The sequence below is a fragment of the Parus major genome, chromosome 2 (genome assembly GCF_001522545.3).
Source record: "Parus major isolate Abel chromosome 2, Parus_major1.1, whole genome shotgun sequence".
NCBI classification, from domain to species: domain Eukaryota; kingdom Metazoa; phylum Chordata; class Aves; order Passeriformes; family Paridae; genus Parus; species Parus major.
This window is the reverse complement of record NC_031769.1, coordinates 40,840,828-40,860,007: the sequence shown is the minus strand read 5'-3', so window position 1 is coordinate 40,860,007 and position 19,180 is coordinate 40,840,828. Positions and strand designations below refer to the sequence as shown.

The window sequence follows — 19,180 nt, the reverse complement described above, 5'->3', positions numbered from 1 at the left end:
CCACTGCAGTGACGTGGTACCATCTGAAATTGAGGGGCTGTGCCATGGGCCTGGGGGAGACAGGAGAGCTTAGGCATGGCAAGGGATTTGACTTGGGAGTTGTGGGGGGATGTGACATAAGCTGACACTCTAGGGCAGATGGGTAGTTCTTCCTTGCCTGTAGCCTCTTGGGAAGGCTCCTTGGAATGGTTTTATATTTGGAAATAGACTTGAGATTTGGTTACGATTTGGTTGTGGTTGGATCTCCTTGGGTTGGCTTGTTAGAGGCTGGAAGGGACCTAATCCATATATAGTGGGTGGTCAGCAGCCCAGGAGTGGAATTTAAAAACACAGATTTTTGACAGAAGGAATAGATGTACCCCTTACATTCTCCACCCTTTAGAGGTTGGTGATCTGTACATTCATATAAAATACTCAGCTTCTGGTGGTTTGGGAGGGTGTGCCCCTCCCATTTTGGAGGCTTATGATAAGTTTGGTTTGTTGATGTTTGATGAAAATTAGTTTATATCAAAGTATGTGTTTGTATCCTGTAAACAAGGAAAACAATGGCTGGTTTATTAACTGAGAGGAGAGAAAAAGGTGGATTTCCATGTGCGTGGAACAGCCCATCCTTGTTGTGTGAGCTGCTCTTGAAAGTCATCATGAAATAGGAAGCAGCCTGCATGGCTATCAAGGCCACCACTTTTTCCTTCACTCATTATTTACACTGCAAAGAAAATTAAATTGTCGTGGCATGGGAGGGAAATATGCTATCCCCAAATTTGGCAGGGTCAGAATTACAGCTTTCCTAAACTGTTCTCTCTCCCCCTTTCCCCTCGGTAGTGTGATCACAGGGAAATCATACATGCCTTTGTCTGCTTTGCATACAGGTAGTGCTTCCAACATTTATTTTGGAGAAAAGATCCCTGCTGGAGATGTATGCAAATTTCATGGCCCATCCAGACCTGTTTTTGTCAATTGCAGCTGGAGCCACTCCCGAGGAAAGAATTATCTGCTTTGTGGAGTATTATCTAACAGCTTTTCATGAAGGCCGAAAGGGAGCAGTTGCCAAGAAGCCCTATAACCCTATAATTGGTGAAACGTTTCATTGCTCGTGGGATGTGCCTAAAGATAAAGTGAAAGCATTCAGAACTAACGGTGCCTCCACGGTTTCTAAGGACTCAGCCAAGGAGCTTGGCCAGGACCAGTCCACGTGCTACAAGCTGAGGTTTGTAGCTGAACAAGTGTCTCATCATCCACCAGTATCGTGCTTTTACTGTGAGTGCAAAGAGAAGAAAATGTGTGTGAACGCTCACGTATGGACCAAAAGCAAGTTCATGGGCATGTCAATAGGTGTTTCTATGGTAGGTGAAGGTAAGAAATGTGCTTTTATTCTGCTTTTTTTGAGCTAATATTTCTGGGTGCCAGCAGAAATCCAAATGTTTTCCTGTTTGCTCTCCCTCTGACCTTTCATTTGAACCTTATGACTGTTTGCTTTTGAGAAGTTTGGAATTAAAACTGTCGGGTTTGTATAACCTTTTGCTGTCCAGACAGAATATGAAATGCACATTACATATATAAATGTGTGCTTATATTGATGAGACACTGTTAATATATGGCCAGACTTCAGAAATAATTAAGTTAAAATAGCAAATGACAAATTATAGCATAGTCTGTAAGAATATTTTTGTCTTGTTCACTTTTAAAGTAATATGAGGTTTGGTGTTCACAATTGGAACAAAGCAATGAGAAAAACCACATTTTTGCATAAGCCTAACATTTGTTTTTCATAGTTGCTGCAAAGAATCATGATTTCTGTAGTGTTTACAAAGTTAATGTATTTTCATACTCTTTCTAGAAAGTCGCATGGTAGAAGTGTGAGTCCTCATTTTCTGTATTATACATATGCAGTCTGCATTCTGATAAGTCATTGCTCAACTTGAGTTCAGAAATACAGGGAGTCACAACAAATCCTTGATGGATGATCTGAACTGATACAGACACTTGTACCAGTGTTGTCACTGACTGTTAATGCATTGAGATAAGTGTGTTTCTAAGCAATTTACTCCCTTTGACCATTTGAGAGTAAGGTGCTATGTATGGATTTTAGTGTTTTGCCTTATTTTTAGACTGTAGTATCAGAAGTATGAGGACCACTTGCTTCTTTTTGTCACCATTATGTGAAATACTGTGGTATTAGAAGCAGTAAAATACTTGAGTGGGAAATGCAGTGGTTTGGTTTTGCTTATTAATAGCTACAAAATAATTATGGTGGAAAAATACAGGTATATTCTGCTATTTCCACTAAAACTAAAGACCAGTGTAAAGGACACAGTAGCTCCTTCCCTGATGGCAGTAGATTCCCTTTTTTAATAGAGGAGACATGATACTGGTTTTGATATCCTTGAGATAAAGTCTATGTTAGCACGTGTGCTTCCTTCTTGCTGTGACTTAGGTATTTTGCTTTGAATGCAGAGTTAAGGAAGTTGGGAAGGGCGTGTCAAAGGGAAGTTGGTTTGTCTGTCTCCTGCCTGTACTACTGCCAGCCTGAGTCACTGGCTTAACATTCTGCATTTTTCTGGTACATGCTCATTTCTAGTACTCTTTTGCTCACTGAAGGGAACTATTTAATGGAAATAAAATTAAACACAAAGTCACTTATGATTATGTAGGAGTAGGGAAATTTCTTTCTCTTGCTGCTAGCGCACAAGGTTCCCTGGGATTGGGGGTGTCTACTGTGGGGATTATTTAAGACTTCAAAGCTCTGATGTGTCCCAGTTTTGAGAGAGAAAGGGTCTAAGAATTAACTGCTTACTCACCCCAAGGATTGTTTAATGTGTGCTTGTGAGAATGAGTTCTTCCCTGTATGCTTTCTTTTTTTCATGATCCTGGAGATATCCCAGGAGTGGAGGCGGGCTTTGGGGAACATCTGCTGTAGCAAACTCTTTTATTCCAAGGTTTGCTGCTGTCTTTGTGACGTGCATTCTGGGAGGAGGTCTGGGTTCACCAGTTTATAGTTACTATTCATCTTTTTGCTCATGTAAGCAGTGCAAAAGTAGGGACCTTCGCAGTGGCAGCATTTCTGGGAAGTGATGGAGACACTTTAGTGCAGCCCAAGCATTTCTATTGCATGTTGAGGAGTGGCAATGGGCAGCAAGAAGTTGTATTTGAGGCTTTTCTATCATCTGAAAACAGCAAGCCTAAGCCTGACAGCATCAGTTTAAAATGCCAGCTTTGCAGTGCAGTTCCTTCGCTTGAAACTGCACTTTCTTTAATTTTTTTTTTTTGTTTATTTATTTTAGGTCTAGAGAAATCTTCCTGATTGAGTTGGTGTGTGGATTTGTCAAGCTGTGCAAAAATTCGAGTCTGCTGCAGATGCTTCTTTCTTATGTGCTGTATATGTATAAATTCTGTAGTAGATTGAGGTCAGCATGAGTACCAGGGAATACATTGCTGAACTGACAAAAAGGAGCTGCTGGACTAAAAGTGGGGAAAACCTAAGCCTGTATTTACTGCCTAGTAATGCAGGGCTTGGTCATTTTTTTAATGTGAAATATAATTTGGAGATTTTCATCATTTTGAAATGAATGACTAATTCAGCATTTCATATGGGCTGAATTAGTCTAACAAAGGAAGTGAGTTGGGCTGTGGAAAGGTGCTGTTGGTCAGAAGGCATATGAAGCTGCTTACGGTAGGTTGAAACTAAAGATAGCTCCTTGGAGAAACTTTGGTGTACCAAGGTTGGCCAGTAAGGTTGTTGAATCTTAAACTGTTAAAAGCAGATGAAGTGAGTTTCTGGGGAATGAAGTATCACTGATCCTGCTTTTGAAGAGAGACTCCATGATGAGATCCATCTCATGGATCATTAGATTCTCTGGGTTTTGATTGTTGTGGGGTTTTTTTGCTACTGTACATTGGATGACCATCAAACTAATCATGTGCTGTTATTGGGATTTTGACTCATCCCTTTCTCCTTTTTTTTTCCTAATTTCCCCTCATTATGAGCACTCAGGCCTTTTTTTTTTTCCTGTGTTGCTGGAGTTTAATTATGTACATGTGGGAACCTTTTGACTTTTTGTAAGACCAGTAAAGATTTAAGATGTGGCATCATGTTACTTTTGAAAGACAGTTTCCTTATACCTCTAATATACCTGTGTCCATTTTGAGAGTTGGGTTAGATAATCCTGCTGTTGGTTTGATATTAGTTTAATTATACTACAGATTAAATCAGTACTAATCGATATATGAGAGGGGAAAAAGGTCCTTCCAAACAAGAGTATTAGAGAACTGTAATTAATGTTTTGGATGATTTAGTGGTAGTGAGTGACCATCTTGTTCTGTTCAGGTATGTATCAGGACAGTTCTGTTTGACCAGGTTGCCCAGAGAAGCTGTGGATGCCCCATCCTTGGAGGTTTCCAAGGCCAGGTTGGATGGGGATGTGAACAACCTAGTTTAGTGGAAGATATCCCTGCCCACAGCAGAGGGTTTGGAACAAGATGATTTTTAAGGTCCCTTCCAACACAGGCCATTCTATGATGATTCTGTGACAATGACCAGAAACTTCATTGTAGCCTAATATTGAATATTGGCAACTTTGGTGTGTTTTGAAACTTTGCTCTCTACTGAACAATACTGTGTGTGTCCCTCCAACAGTTCAGTGAAGCCTTTTCTGCTGCAGTTGGCTGTTTGCAGAATAAAGTAGTACCGAATTTTTGTACCTATAGTGTGTAAGGAATATAGTAATGGTGATGTGTATATGGAGGCTTTGAATCATATTTTTATAGGAAGTCCTTAGATTTATAGAGCACATTGCTTTTTATGTGTTTTATTAGAAGCTGACCTAGAATGTCATGGGAGTATAAAGGTTTATAAAGGAATTCAAAGAATTAGGGGATTTAAGGATGGTATTGTCTTGGCACACAAAGGGTACAGCTCAGTGTCTCAGTGGTGTGATTTTTTTGTGGATGTCATACCTTAAGTGACTAAGATTTTTAAATTTTTTTTTCTGTCTGTGGTTTTTGTTTGTTGATTCAAAGTATCATTTGCAGAGATGCAGAACAAGTGGGAGAGTACTGCTGGAAATCCATGTGGGGAGCTGTTTTATATACTAGCCTTTCTTCATCTCGGGTTATGAGTGGTCTAAATCTGGCTTGCTAATGAAATGTTGCAACTTTTCTTTACTGTATGACAAAATCCTCATTTTTCAGTTTCCTCAGGTGAAAGCCACCCTGAATAAAAAAGAGGGTATTTTGCATGAAAGAACTTACACTGCATGTGCAGTCCCTAATTCTGGTTAATGTTAATTATGTACTAATGAAAGAGTGAGGGAGGAGATGAGGCTGTAATGAACAGGGCCACATTAAGATTTAAATTAGCAAAAGATGAGAAAGTCAGGATAAATATTTAATGGTTTTTACATGGGTCATGGGATCTTTAAACGATACTGGTTGTAGGGTAAGGATGCTGTGGTGAGCACAACTCAGTGTCAGCTGTGCCTGTTCCTTTTCTGGTCCAGAGCAGCACAATCCAACAAAAAGTGTTATCTTTGATTTATGGGTTAATTTTGCAGAGAGCATAAAGTGCATTTAAATGGATTGCTCTGTACTGTCAAGTGGCTAGTTACACCTGGTATTTTCACTTCTGCTGTTTTAGATGTTCTAAAAAAGTACTGAGTTACAGGCTTCCAAAAATTATTTTTCTAAATTGAAAATCAGCTTGAAAAGATCTGATAGGTGGTTAAAAGGTTCAGTGCTCTTTCCAGGGTAAATTTAAAAGAAAGCAATGAATGTTTTTAACTCTTCTTTTTTATCTTCTGTTTAAATACATGTATATGTATGTATTAATAGATAATTAATTTCTAGATTATAATTTTAGTACTGAGAAATGAGTGACTTTTTGATTTACCAGTCCCAAAGTTTGACAGCTCCATGCAATTAGAACTACCTAAATATTTCCCTAAGAACTCCTTTTTGTGTTAATATTTTTATCCCAGTGTTTCAAGACCTGTTTTCATATAGCATGGCACTCATTACCTAATTTAGCAAATGGTTCCAGTCTTTGAAAAATGAGCAGTGCTCACCACAGCTGCTTGGGAGGTTTGAGACAGTAAGAGCACAGTTCTGGCATCTCCTGCTTCTCTGTGGGGATCTGGGCAGTTGGTCATGCACAACACCCGTGTGAGGCTCATCCCACGTGTGACTTGTTCCTCTTTGTGTGTTATGAGAAACACAGACAGGGTGAAGAGCTTCCTAACCAAGGAAACTGCCCCAGGCCCCTCGTGTCCCACGTGCCATTTGTTGTTCAGATTGATCCATGCAGGCAGTGGGAAGCATTAAATCCCACACGTCTCTTCTGCAGTTTATGGATCCAGAGCCTCCTCTGGGGTTTTTTGTCAATATGTGTTACTGGGAAATCAATTCACAGAGCTGCAGCATCAGTGAGGGACATGCAAGAGTCAAACTGGGAAAATGATATGCCAGGTCCTGTAATGCAGACTGAGGAGTCATGGATGGGGGTGTGACTCTGAATACATTGCTGTAGTCAAAAGGAGGAGTAAATGGTGTTGAGGGCATTTCAAGGGGGAATTTCAATATTCTGCAATGTTTTATAACAAATTCACCCTTCTCTGTAGCATTTTTTTCCTAACAAACTAGGTTACTAAATCCACTGTTCCTCCCAGAGTACTGACCTGGTGCAGTTATCCGTGTGTAATTGTTGCCTATAAATACTTCAGATTTTTTTTTAAAGGAATTGGAAGTTTTTGAACAAACTCTTTGGTGTGAGAGGAAAAAAGTAAAAATGGGAGAATATTCTACAACTTTTCATGTGTATTTACTTACAGCTATTTTCAAACTAAACATGAATCATCCCTTACAGCAAGGAAGCAAGGGAAGAAAAATAGCCTGTGTATTTTCCAGCAGTTGTTTTTAAAGATCAGTTGCAATGTAACGATTATCAGCAGATGTTAAAATTACACTTTGTGAAGTAACTGTTAACTTTTCTGTTAATTGGCTTTTAATTTCTCCAGATTGACACTTGACTGGGTAGGGAGTTAATTCAAATTGTGGTACCTATTGCAAATGTTGAATCTCAGTGTAATTTTTGTCTTCCTCTCCCCTAAGGGAGCACAGGTCTCTGTTCAGATGTGGTGGTGCAGCCACAGTGTTTGGGGTGCTTCACTCAAACGAGGCTTTGCATGTGGGGTCTGCAAACAGTGGAATGCAAAACAGGTTAATACTAAAAGTATTATCAAGGCATGATTATTTCAGATCTGCCCTTTAATCTCTTTTAGACTGTAATTATGGAGCTGGAGTCATATTTCAAGTGAGATAGCACTTCATTTAAAAATGTATTTATTCAGGTGTTTAAGGAATTCAGAAAATATGCTACTGGGTGCTAAAAATACTGCCAAGAGAGCTGGGTTCAGATTTTAATATCTAACCTGCTGTGGTGGTTAAATATTTACATTGAAGGTCACTGCTGCTGTTTGCTCTCCATTTTAAATGTGCTTGGCAGCATTGCAGCTCCGAGTCCCTCCCACCTGAGTAGGGAGAAAAAAGCCCTTGATCCCGTCAGGGGGACAGAAACAAACCTATACCCACCCATAAGGAAATTTGGTTTATCATACCAGTTTCTTCTGACATGAGAAAACATCACATACAGTGATAGTTAGAGGAGGATGGGAGACTTTTTACAAGGGCATGTGGTAACAGAAAAGCAGGGGGAGTGGCTTTAAAATGAAAGAGAGTAGGTTGAGGTTAGATATTAGGAAAAAATTCTTTACTGTGGGGGTGTTGAGGTGCTGAAACAGGCTGCCCAAAGAAATTGTGGATGCCCCATCCCTGGAAGTGTTCAAGGCCAGGTTGGATAGGGCTCTGAGCAGCCTGGTAGGGTGGAAGGTGTCCCTGTCCGTGGCAGGGGAGTTGGAACTCGATGATCTTTAAGGTCCTTTCCAATCCCTCCTGTGATTTTGCAATTGTTCTTTATTAACTTAATGCTATTATAGCATCCATTTGATGAGTTTGATAAGCAGAATAGTTTTTTTTTTAGTTAAAGTTCCTCCTGGCTTCATGTCCAGGATGAGTTGGGTAGTTCAGCTTTCCTGCAGTGTGTTCAGCTTGGATGTCTCTGCAGGTGTGAAGCTGAGGAAGCTTGAGGCAAAACGTGTGTGTGTGTTCTGGCTGTGTCCTCCTGGCCTTTCCCTGCTGGCTAAGGGTTCAGCTCATGACATGAGGAAGTTGTAACCTGCCAAGACTAAATGATTAAAGGTCCTTTTAAGACATGGATTTTCCATGTGCTTTTGTACTCCCAGCTCCTTGTGTCAGACCTGCTGGAGGGGACATGCTGGCTGTGTCGCTGCTGGGAGGCTGAGGTTGCAGAGGTTCTGAGAACAACTGCATGAAGCTGTTCTGGTTTGCAAATGTTTTCCTGTGAAATAATTTCAGAAGGCAGAAGTGAAAAATTGCAGAGTTTCCTGTGCCTGTATTTAGTTTTGTTAGCTGGAGCCAATATTCAAGATCAGGGCTCTCTTAGAGCTCTGTGCTTTTAATTTTGAGTGTGTTTTTGTGTTTCCATGCAGTGTTAAAGGCATATTTTCATATTGGCAGCAGTAGTGTTGTGTTCCTCTTTAATGCTTTTTCATCATTAAATGTGAGATCACTTTGAAAAAGTAGTGTCAGTATTCCCTTAAACAGATAGATTAATCAATACCACTAACAGTGTGTTCTTCCCCTGCCTGCCCCAGGGTGAAGGCAAATGGGCTCAAGCTCATCTTGTTTCTAAACAGATCCTATTACTGTGTCAAAATAACTTTCCTGCTCTTTTTTTTCAAATATTTCTGGGATCTGAGTTCTTCCTGTGATGGGTTATTTTCAGGCCCTGTTGTGAAAAAATATTTTCAAAGCTGTGATTTTTGCCTTTAGGCAGTTAGTAAATGGGACACAAAAGACTGTAAAACTCTAATAAAAAATACACTGCAGACATTTGGCATGATCTAATTCTGCGTGCAGGGTTTATGGTGCTCTTTTCCTGGTCTTATGTCCTGCTATCCTGAAGACCAAACTACAGTTTTTATGGGGCTAGAGTTGTATCCTTAGCCCCAGGGATAAGCTGCAAAGGTCTGATCAGGAAAGCAACTTTCTTTGTGCAGCTTCCAAGTAATGTTGAAAAACTGCTGCTGTTGTGTGTTGTTTTTAGTTACCGCCTGATAGTGCTGAGGGTGGAGGAACCTTTACAGAATGAGATGGAATTACCAGTAATTTTCTCTGCCTGATAGAGACACTGGACTTGGTGCTTGTAGAGCAGGGAGGGCCCTGCTGGACCCCTCTTTGATTATGTAAGATTTTTTCAAAGCCCATGTGGGAAACCAGGCATTTGGAAATTAAGGAGCAAAGTTAATGGGAAGTTTGTAGATGCCATGTTTCCTTGTTGTACCCACAGAGACTTAGAGCCTTTCACAGCATCAAGAGGAAATTAGTGGAGGACGTGGCTGTTTCTAACTGAATGAAGAAGTGAAGAGTCCTTTGGTCATGCCCATATTTTTTTTCTGGAGGGAGATTATGATATGAAACTGAGACCATCTGAATTTTCAGTATGGCTTTTTAGGTAGACATTCTATGCTTTTACAGCTTTTAACAGTAATGCAAAGTAAGGAATCCAGTCAGATTTTCTGAAAAGTCATTTGGTACCATGCAGGACCACAGGGTACACAGTCAAATTGGATGCTTTTGAAAATGCTTGTTGGAACAACCTTGTTCCAGAGACCAGAGTTTCTTAGCAGACAGTGCCCTCCTTCAAGGGGAGCTGCACCTTGTGCTCTCCATGGATGTGCATTTAGATGGTGGTAATTGGTCAGTGACCATCAGGTCTTGTCAGTGAACCTTTTATCACCTTGCTTTCTCCTCTTCCCGAGCAGGTGTTCTTCACTTGCTGGAACACGAAGAAGAGTATGTCTTCACCCTGCCCAGTGCCTACGCTCGCTCAATCCTCACCATCCCCTGGGTGGAGCTTGGAGGGAAAGTCAACATCAATTGTGCCAGAACGGGCTATTCTGCCACCGTCACGTTCCACACCAAGCCCTTCTATGGAGGGAAGGTCCACAGGTATGGGAATTACTGTCTGACTCTTGTTTACCTGCTGCAGGATTTCAGGGGAAAGGCTCTTAGGCATCTGTTCAGTTCTTCTGTTGCAATATTTTATAGACATATAGCTGAAATACTTTTCCTAGTAGTGCTGGAGATGACTTAAAGCTTTAGGGCAGTTTATTGTAGCAGTACATATTATGTTGTCTAACTGATTTGGATGTATTTCTCTCATTAAAATATAGTGAATGTATCTCTATTCAAAAATATGTGTAGAAAAGGCAGTATTTCTGTTACCCTCTGCTGTTTCTGTGTGAGTCTTGTAGATGAACTGGTGTTACAGGTGGAGCTCCTGAAAAGAGGAGAGAAGCAAAAGTGTTGCTGCCCATAGCGGTAGCTCCCTACTGGGGACCTCTGCACTGAGATTACAGATGGTGGAAATGTTATTCACCTTCTTTGGTTCCCCTTTTACTAAGGGTGTGAAGAGGTGCTGTGCAAGACAGCCTCCTCTTTTGCTTCCATGCTCAAGTTGATGTCCCAGTCATTAACAGACCCAGACATTAGCAGACCCCTTTCTTGTTCTGCTGTGGACCGTTGCATTGTCCAGAGGAGACTGTGCTTTGCATGGTTACCCCTGTTTCATTTCAGATGCTGTAACTATTCTTCCATATGTGTGTCAACCATTTCAATGTTGTGTTCAGGTAAATGTCCACATGGGGCTGTTTTGACAGGGTTTTTCTTTAAAAGTTATAGATTAATAATTGGTGCCATCAGGGTGAGTGAAAATTTGGGGACGTTGTGCTGTATTACTTCAGCAATTAAAATTGAGTTTACGGAAGACTTTCCATGGCTTTCTAAAGCACATGTGTGCATGCTCATGGACACACACAGAGAACTTCTCCCTGCATTTTGGTTGTCCTCTCCTGTCTATTTGGCTCATTCTCAGACCAGTTCTTTGGTGAGGTGGCTTTAATCATTGCCCGTGAGCAGCTGAGAAATGAACTTGCAGAACTGAAGAAGAAAACAAAGAGACCCAAAATTTTTGACGTGGGTCTCTGACAACATTATGTTCAGATGTGAAAACATCGTGTATTGAAAATGTCACATGAATGTCAGGGATTGTTTTTCAGGCTGCTGAGGTAACCATTTGGCTCTGGCCTTGAGCCAAGTATCAGAATTTTAAGTTGGGTTGCTGCTGAACGTAGCTAGAATGTCATCCCAAAGCTGTTGCTGTGTTACAGGAGCTTTCCTGGGATGAGTCTTTCTTTTTTGGAGGCAGCATCACTACTTGGATTGGATAATTGATTTGTGGAGGTAGAAAGCTGCTTGGACCTTTAGCAAGGCAGTGCTTTCATGTGCTGATAATAAATGGTACCAGTTATTTCTGTGGTCTGTTTTTCCTCCCCCCTTGAATCAGGGTTACAGCCGAAGTGAAGCACAATCCAACAAACACCATTGTGTGCAAGGCACAGGGAGAATGGAACGGCACCCTGGAATTCACTTACAGCAATGGAGACACCAAAGTGATCGACACCACCAAACTGCCTGTTATCAGGAAAAAGATCAGGCCCATAGCAAACCAAGGGCCGCTGGAATCGAGGTAAGGGCAGAGGCTTTGCAATGCTGTCCTGAGCTTTGGGTGGGAACAGAGCAGGGAAGCCAACTGCAGGTCTGAGTGCTGTGGTTCAAAAATTCCTTGCTTCCTACAGCACAGAAATCTGGGCACAGAGAGCCGAGGCTGTGTATTGGTTCCTTGGAGCATAAATTACCCTGTAGTGACAAGTGAATCAATTTTGTAGATGGGGAAAATGCCTGTATTTGTTTTAATCAGCATCTGGAAAATGGTAATGCAGTGTTTTCACCTGCTTCTTGGAGTGATTGCAGCATGGTAGGCAAATCAGTTGGTTTGTTGCAAGTAATTCCAACTGATATGTTGCATATCATTGAAACTGGTACTTAATGTTTTATGTATTTTAGAATATGTATTTGTATAAATATGTGTAAAATGTGAGGCAGTATGAGGTATAAAGACACAGACACTGGTGGTTTTGAGGCTCTTGGCATCTATATCATGTGCCTAACTCTGACTAGGTACATTAGAAAAAAACCTGTTCTGTATCTACTTCAATAACTGTTGATGTTTATCTTCACAAAAATCAATACTTTATTGAATTTAGGAGCATTTTATTGGAGGATTTAAAAAATATGAGTTAAACTACATTTTATTATCTGTAAATGTCTTTTTATTTTACAAGGGTGTCTTGAGTCATTGTGCAGGGTCAGATACAATTTGTCTGCTTACTAGACCACTTGCTTATCCACAAACTCATTTTTGCCCTGTAGTGTGGAACATAAAGATTATAGTAAATAAGGAAACCAGTAGCTTTTCAGTGTATTTATTGTGTTTTTTAGATACTAGTAAGCAAATTACATCCATCCAGTGTCTCTGCAGGATCTGCAGTTTATCACATTGTAAACACAAACTCATTTAAACAACCCTGGACATATGTGAAAGCTATGGTTGGTTTCAGAGATCAGTTTGGATTAGATATTAGGAAGAAATTCTTTACTGTGAGGCTGATGAGGTGCTGGAACAGGCTGCCCATTGAAGCTGTGGATGATGCCTCGTCCCTGGCAATGTTCAAGGCCAGGTTGGATGGGGCTCTGAGCAGCCTGGTCCTGTGGGAGGTGTCCCTGTCCATGGCAGGGATGGTGGAACTAGAGGATCTTTAAGGTCTTTTCCAACCCAAATCATTCTATGAGGGTTTTTCTCAGTGGTTTTCTGGGCAAAGTTTGTGCTAGGCTGATATAAGGCACTGTATCTGAGTGTGGTCAGCTGTGTGAGAAGCGTGTAGCTATGCTGGTAAATACTGTAACTGGGAATACAGAGCACAGACCTAGAGGGGCTCCCTAGAATCAGTTCCTCTGTTGGTGACCATGTAGGACCAGTCAGTGTCCCAGTTCAGCGCACTCCTGGGTTTTGGCTCCCTTATAATTCAAAAATTTAACTGCAGAAAAATGCAGAATTAAACGCCTGTCATTTGGGGGCCAGAGGAACATCAGTAAGGAATGTGAAGTGGAAAGGTAAAAATAAATCCACCTGCTTTGAGAAAAAAGCTCAGGTGGTGAGGAGTCAGGAACATAAACAGAATCTGCTGAGAAAACTGCATGGCAAAATACTGGTAGTTGAGTGAACCTGAAAATCTGGTCCACAGACATGATGACTATCCTAGGAGAGTGATGGTTCCCAAGCTGTGGGACTTGGAAATCCGGTATGGATAGTGTGGCCTCAGCCTGCTGCTCACCAGACTGGTGTCCAGCAGCACTGGGCTGTGGCAGAGCTGTTCTCACCCTCCCTTGTGCTCCTTCTCCCTGGGCAGGCGCCTGTGGCAGCACGTCACCAACTCTCTGAAGGAGGGGAACATTGATGCCGCCACGGAGCACAAGCACCGCCTGGAAGAGAGACAGCGAGCAGAGGAGAGGCAGCGCGCGGCGCTCACAACTCCCTGGAAACCCAAATACTTTGCCAAAGAGGTACTTGAGTCTCTTGGCTTAGAGACCCTTTAGCAAGTTCCTGCACAGGGGACAAGTGAATGTCTGTGGATTTTGTCATGGGTTGCTGTTGTTATGTACCACTGATTGTTTAAATTTTCTTTTTGACAGTCTGGCTCTTGAAGGAGAGCAGTGGACTTTTCCATGTTTATGTTGTGAACTTGTTCACTTTTCTTCAGTTAGATAAATTTTGATCTGAATTTTTTGGTGCCTAATGTTAGGCACATAAAGTGATGTGTTTTTCTGTAAAATTCAGCCCTTACTTTTCAAATTCTGCCTAGTCACATCCCCTGTAATCTTAGAATACTGAAATGAGCACGATCTAGGGAGATTTATCCAGCGTAAGTAAGCATTGACATCCTAAACACAGTCTTGGGTTTCACCTGTGTGAAAGGAAATAGATTTTACCAAGTTCATCTTTCCCTTGGAGGAAAGGTGGAGGGATGAGACTGACTGAGGGGATTGTTACATTAGCTGCTATTTAAACCAGAATCTCTTCCATCTTCTCATTACATCTCTTCCCTCCCTTGTAATTTTTTCCCTCCTGCCCGCATTACTTGTCAATTCATTAAACACAGAATTTTCAGGTGACAGGGATGGCTTCTTGTTTAGTCTTATTTTAGCTTTTGTGTGGACATACACATATCTGGTATTTATAAGTCTTGTTTGTAAACTCTGCTTAATTTTCTTACAGGGTGATGGTTGGCTGTATGTGAATCCTCTCTGGAAGACCCATTGACAGGAGAGCAGTTGCCTCGTAACTTTACCTGAAAGGCATTAAAATGATAGAGTATGTAACTTCAGGATAGGTCCTGCTCCCAGAAGATCCCCATGGGAAGCTATGTACTGTGAATGATGCATCTCAAAATAACCACGAGCTCGAGTTTATTCAGGAGCCATTTTGTGTGTGCAGATCCACAGACACACAGGCACACGTCCGTCCCTAAGTACCCACGGTGTGCATGTGTTGTGTGTGCTATTTACACTACATGTAAACAGTACCAATAGCGACTCAAAGACCTTTTCCTCCAAGTGTTAGGGCACAGAACCCTGGCTGCACTCAGCCAGGGCTCCCTGAGTTGTGTGCTTGCAGGATCAGGCCCTATGCTAGTATTTAAGAAAATACTTTTTTATTAGTACCGGTTAATGTTTTTCTATTTTTCACTTTTGCCAAAAATGTTTTGCACTTAAAACGTGATATGTCTCTTAAAGGCAGTAGTTCTGTCTGAACAGTCACCAAGTAACTCACTTTGACATAAGAATGATCCACTGGCTGTGCTCGCTCTGGGGTACTGAGTTCAGGGCGTGTTTCCTGTCACCAAGGAGTGTGAATGTCCTGCCACCCTAAAAGAAGTAGCAATACCTTCTCCAGAACATTGTTCTTCACACTAACCCATTGTGTCCTTGCTGCTTTGTCTATTCATGCTCCAGCTGTTCAGTCAATCTCTGGTCACCACCCCTGAGCCAGCTGCTCTGGTAACTTTGGTCTTGCTGTGTAATGTTCTCTGATTGTTGTCATGCCAACACTTCTGGCTTACATGTTCCACTAAATGGGATTGCTTCTGGAAAAACACTTGGATGAGTAGAGATGATACAACTACCCTTCACAGATAAATGATTCCCTGATGTAAAAGTAACAATTTAGTAAATTATTCCACGGAGAGAATAACTTTATGAATGAAACAAATGGAATGGGATACAATTTGTTTTGTAAGGTTAAAAAAAAAAACCAATTAAAAAATCCTGTTGCTTGATCTTGCTTTGTGAGGTGACACATTGCCTGTGACAGTGACAATGTGGATTCTAGAAGTGTGTTAAGGTTTTGTTGCTTTATAGTTTGTATTTGTTGGAAGTGAAGATGTTTCTGAGAGAGGTGGCAGCAAAAGGCACATGTAAAATGTGCTCAGTGCTTCTTTCCACAGTGCCCCATAACAAAACCACTGTATTTCTATCACACAGTAGCATGGATGCCTGTCTGTAGAGCTGAGTAATTTTGTGCCTTTTGTCTGCTTTGTTCATACACTGACTTATGCTTGATAGATGCTACACAAAGATATCTAGGTCAAAGCACTGCTCCCATCTGTCCTTGTGCGTCCTGCATTTTGTTTTTTGGTAGATGTTAAAATCTCCTGAGCAGCTCAAAAGGCTCACTGGAGGAGGTGTGTGCACAAGGAAACATTCCATTAGCTGTTCCTTTGGATTTGAACTAAAGATCTCTATTTAATGAAGGTGTGGCTACTTTTTCCTTCTGAATGATATTTTGTCTTCTTGTCTGTCCTTTTTTTTTTTTTGCACATTAGAAAGATTCATGTTCTAAATGATTTACATCCTATTTTTTAAAAAAAAAGTGGATTGTATGAGCTTGGTTTTGTAACTGACACTTTTTTTTTAAGAGGAAAAAAAAAAATCTTATTTTTTAGGAATAGTTGACGTAATAGTTTTCTCTAAGAAAACCAAAATGATGCTCTTGTAGTAATCACTGAACTGCTACTGAGTATCATCAGGAACACTTGTACTTTATCACCTGCAAGAATTCACTTTATAATGGATCCACTCTTGTTCTAGAGATTAGTCTGATAAGTACCTAAAAGTATTCCTACAGTTTGTAGTATCATCGCAAAGAGCAATGGAAAAAGCAGAGTTAAACCCCTGGAACACCCTCCCAGACCTCTCTCACACACCAAAGAACAAGACACATACTCACTAGATAGCCATTGCAAACCTCTGTGTGTCAGGCATGCAGGCCTGGGCCCCTGAAGGAGTAGACCTCTTTCAGCTGGGATGGTGTGACTGTCAAGGCTACAGAGATGCTGTAGCTGTTCTTCTAAGGAGAAATTTGAACAATTTTCTGCTTGTAATTTATTGAAGATTTTCTCTGTCTGCATGGTTGGTTGTTTCTGCATGCCAAGGACATTCCACATGTGCTCTGATCAATGTTTTGTTCCGATGCTATGAAGAATCCCCTAATGCCATTACCACTGTTTCTTTCCCAAATTAACGTGGGAGACGCAAACGTTAAGAAGTCCTTTCAGAAAAGATCCCATCAGCGAGAGATTTCAGAACAAGATTCACAAGTGTCATTTTATTTTTCTGATAGTATGTGTTCAGTATATTTTGCAGGACTGAAAAGTAAATATTCATAAGCCTTATTCTGTAGGTTGTTCCAATTGCTGTCTTGGAATTGCAAGTAAATACTTTCCTTTTCAAGTAGCCGATGTACACTGAATTGTAATGTAAAAACTTCCATGTACTTTTTTGTGCACACCTGTAGAAAGCCTATGCAACCTTTTTCTTTCTTAAATTAGAAATGTTCAGAAAGGAAATTTATACCTTTATCATTTAAAAGATGCTCTGGCAGTCTCTTCTGATTTGCCTTCCTTTCATAATTTGTGAATTTAAAATGAGAATGCTCATGAATAAAAGATTTGTTTCATTTAGTAGCGGGATGCCATTTCTCTTTCCATGGAAGCCTTAGTTCAGTGGTGTCAGTCACTGACTGTCCAGGAGCTGTGTATGACACCTGAGTGTGGTTCCCATGGAAGTGATTTGCCAGGTTAATCCAGGTTTGGTGTGGGGTTTTTCCACCCTGCTTGTTCTCCCAGACACTCTGGAGGTAAGTTTTTTGTTTAAATTGGATAGGTCTACCCAGGGAAAATGGGGCTGGGCAGCAATAACAGCTTTAGGAAAGGCTGGGAAACATTTGCTTCATTTTGGAAAGTAAAAAGGAAACAGGTAAAGGTGCTTGCTTCTGAAAATCCTATTTCATTTAATGTTTAACATCAACAGAACTTACTGATTAGAACCTCTTAGAACTCAAAACTCCGCATTATTGCAGCATTGGACACTTGCATGAGGAGTAAAAATGCTCTTAGAGGAATCACACAGATGGTGGTGAGCATTTTTCAAGTGTTAGGTAATGCCCTTCTGGTTTTCTTTAAACATTCCTCCACTGTGCTGGAAACAGTCTTGCTGGAACACTTTGTTTTTACGCAAAACAGAAAAAGCCACTGCCTGTAAACAGGGCAGGAGGCACTACCCAGTCCTGTTCCTTGCCTTCCATGGCACCGCTTCAAGGCCTCGTCTTTGAGCAGTTTATCCACTTGGGTTAAAGATGTGAGGGCGTTCTAGTCACAGCCAGATAAGATTTTTTTTTCAGTTTCTAGTCATGATGAGACTGGTGTGTACCAAGGGCTCTGTCAAAGCATTCAGCTGCTTTTAAGAGTGAATCTATCAAGATAATTAATGACTTTTCTCCTTGTTACGAAATTACTTGTGCAAGTCAAAATATTTCTTCTGTGATTACCAAGAGCAGTGTCTGCCTCACTGCTCGCACCAGTAACGACTGAGAGATACAGAACCCATGCAGTACTGAGTTCTAGTCACTTGCAGCTTTAGTTCCTTAGTAACTGCTGTCCTGAGCCTGGCTCATGTGTCTTGTTTTGTTTGGTTTTATTGGGGTTTTTTTTGGTTTGGGTTTTTATTTTTTTTTATACAGTTTTGTGGCAATTATGCTTCAAAATTTGACATAGTTGAACAAAAGGAAAAAGGATGGCTGGAGCCAAGGAAATAAACTAGTCTGGGATGTGTGTGTGATGAAGAAGGAAGATGCTGATAAGTCTTTGCTGGTGGAAGGGCTGTTCAGTTCTCCCAAAGAGGAGGCAGGAGTTATTTAGCTGTTCGATTCCAGGATCCAGCTATAAACCTACATGGTATGCAGATTCCTGAGGAACCAAGGAAGGTGAGACAATACCAGTTCTTCTTAATGTAATGTTGCTTTTTCTAAGTGGATGCCTCAATGACTCTGAGCTTTCTATTTCATTTTAACTGCAGAACATTGGCAGAGTCCTTGAAGTCATGTTAGATTTAAGACAAAAACAAAGCTCAGGTAAGTAGTAGGTAACTTTAGGCCCAGGCTGGCTGGGATCCCTGCAGTTGGCTTATTTTTGTTTCACATGCCTCAGATTCACTTGTTTCTGGTGTTAAAGTGAACACCATCACCTAAGGCTGAAGACAGTCTGTCCAACTGTAAAAGTACCTGAAGAGGGGAGGGCAACCTTATATTTTCTCTTTTAAAAAAACAAGGCTGAGTTACTGCCAAGCCACAGACTGACTGGGAGCCTCTGTCCTGCTGCCTTTCAGGTGTTCTTCCAAATGTTAGACCCATTATTTCTTATCCATAGGCAGGATGCAGATTGGCTTAGAAGCAACATGACACTAGAAATCCTGCATCACATAATCAATTAGCCCTTCTGCTGCTGGGTGAGAAGCTGTAGCAGCTTGAGGAGCTCCAGATGCTGGAAGGAGTTGCTGCAATGTGTGGTTGCTGCAATGTGAGCGGTGGAAGGCAGCTCTTCCCTGGAAATACGACAGCCACCTTCATTTCATCACAGCAGAAGCCCTAGATTTGGCTTAGTTTAAGCTGGAGGGATTTTAAGAAGATGCTGTGCTTTCACTACAGCAACTTGGTGAAGTCAGAAGATTTGCAATATAAAATTGCAATGTCAATTAATGACTAGGACTGCAAGCAACACGTTTTCAAGTTGACCACAACAAAACTGACACAAAAGCC

At 41.1% G+C, this 19,180-nt stretch overlaps 1 protein-coding gene across 1 annotated transcript in view; it reads left to right on the top strand.

Annotated features, from left to right (window-relative positions):
• Positions 1-17,048, top strand: part of OSBPL10 (oxysterol binding protein like 10) — a 112,217-nt gene extending 95,169 nt beyond the window's left edge. The window contains exons 8-12 of the mRNA XM_015617802.1: positions 870-1,353; positions 9,894-10,080; positions 11,477-11,659; positions 13,440-13,593; positions 14,306-17,048. Coding sequence (XP_015473288.1) covers positions 870-1,353; positions 9,894-10,080; positions 11,477-11,659; positions 13,440-13,593; positions 14,306-14,350 — 1,053 coding nt within the window. The 3' untranslated portion in view covers positions 14,351-17,048. The remainder of the gene's footprint in view (positions 1-869; positions 1,354-9,893; positions 10,081-11,476; positions 11,660-13,439; positions 13,594-14,305) is intronic.
• The last annotated feature ends 2,132 nt before the right edge of the window (positions 17,049-19,180 follow it).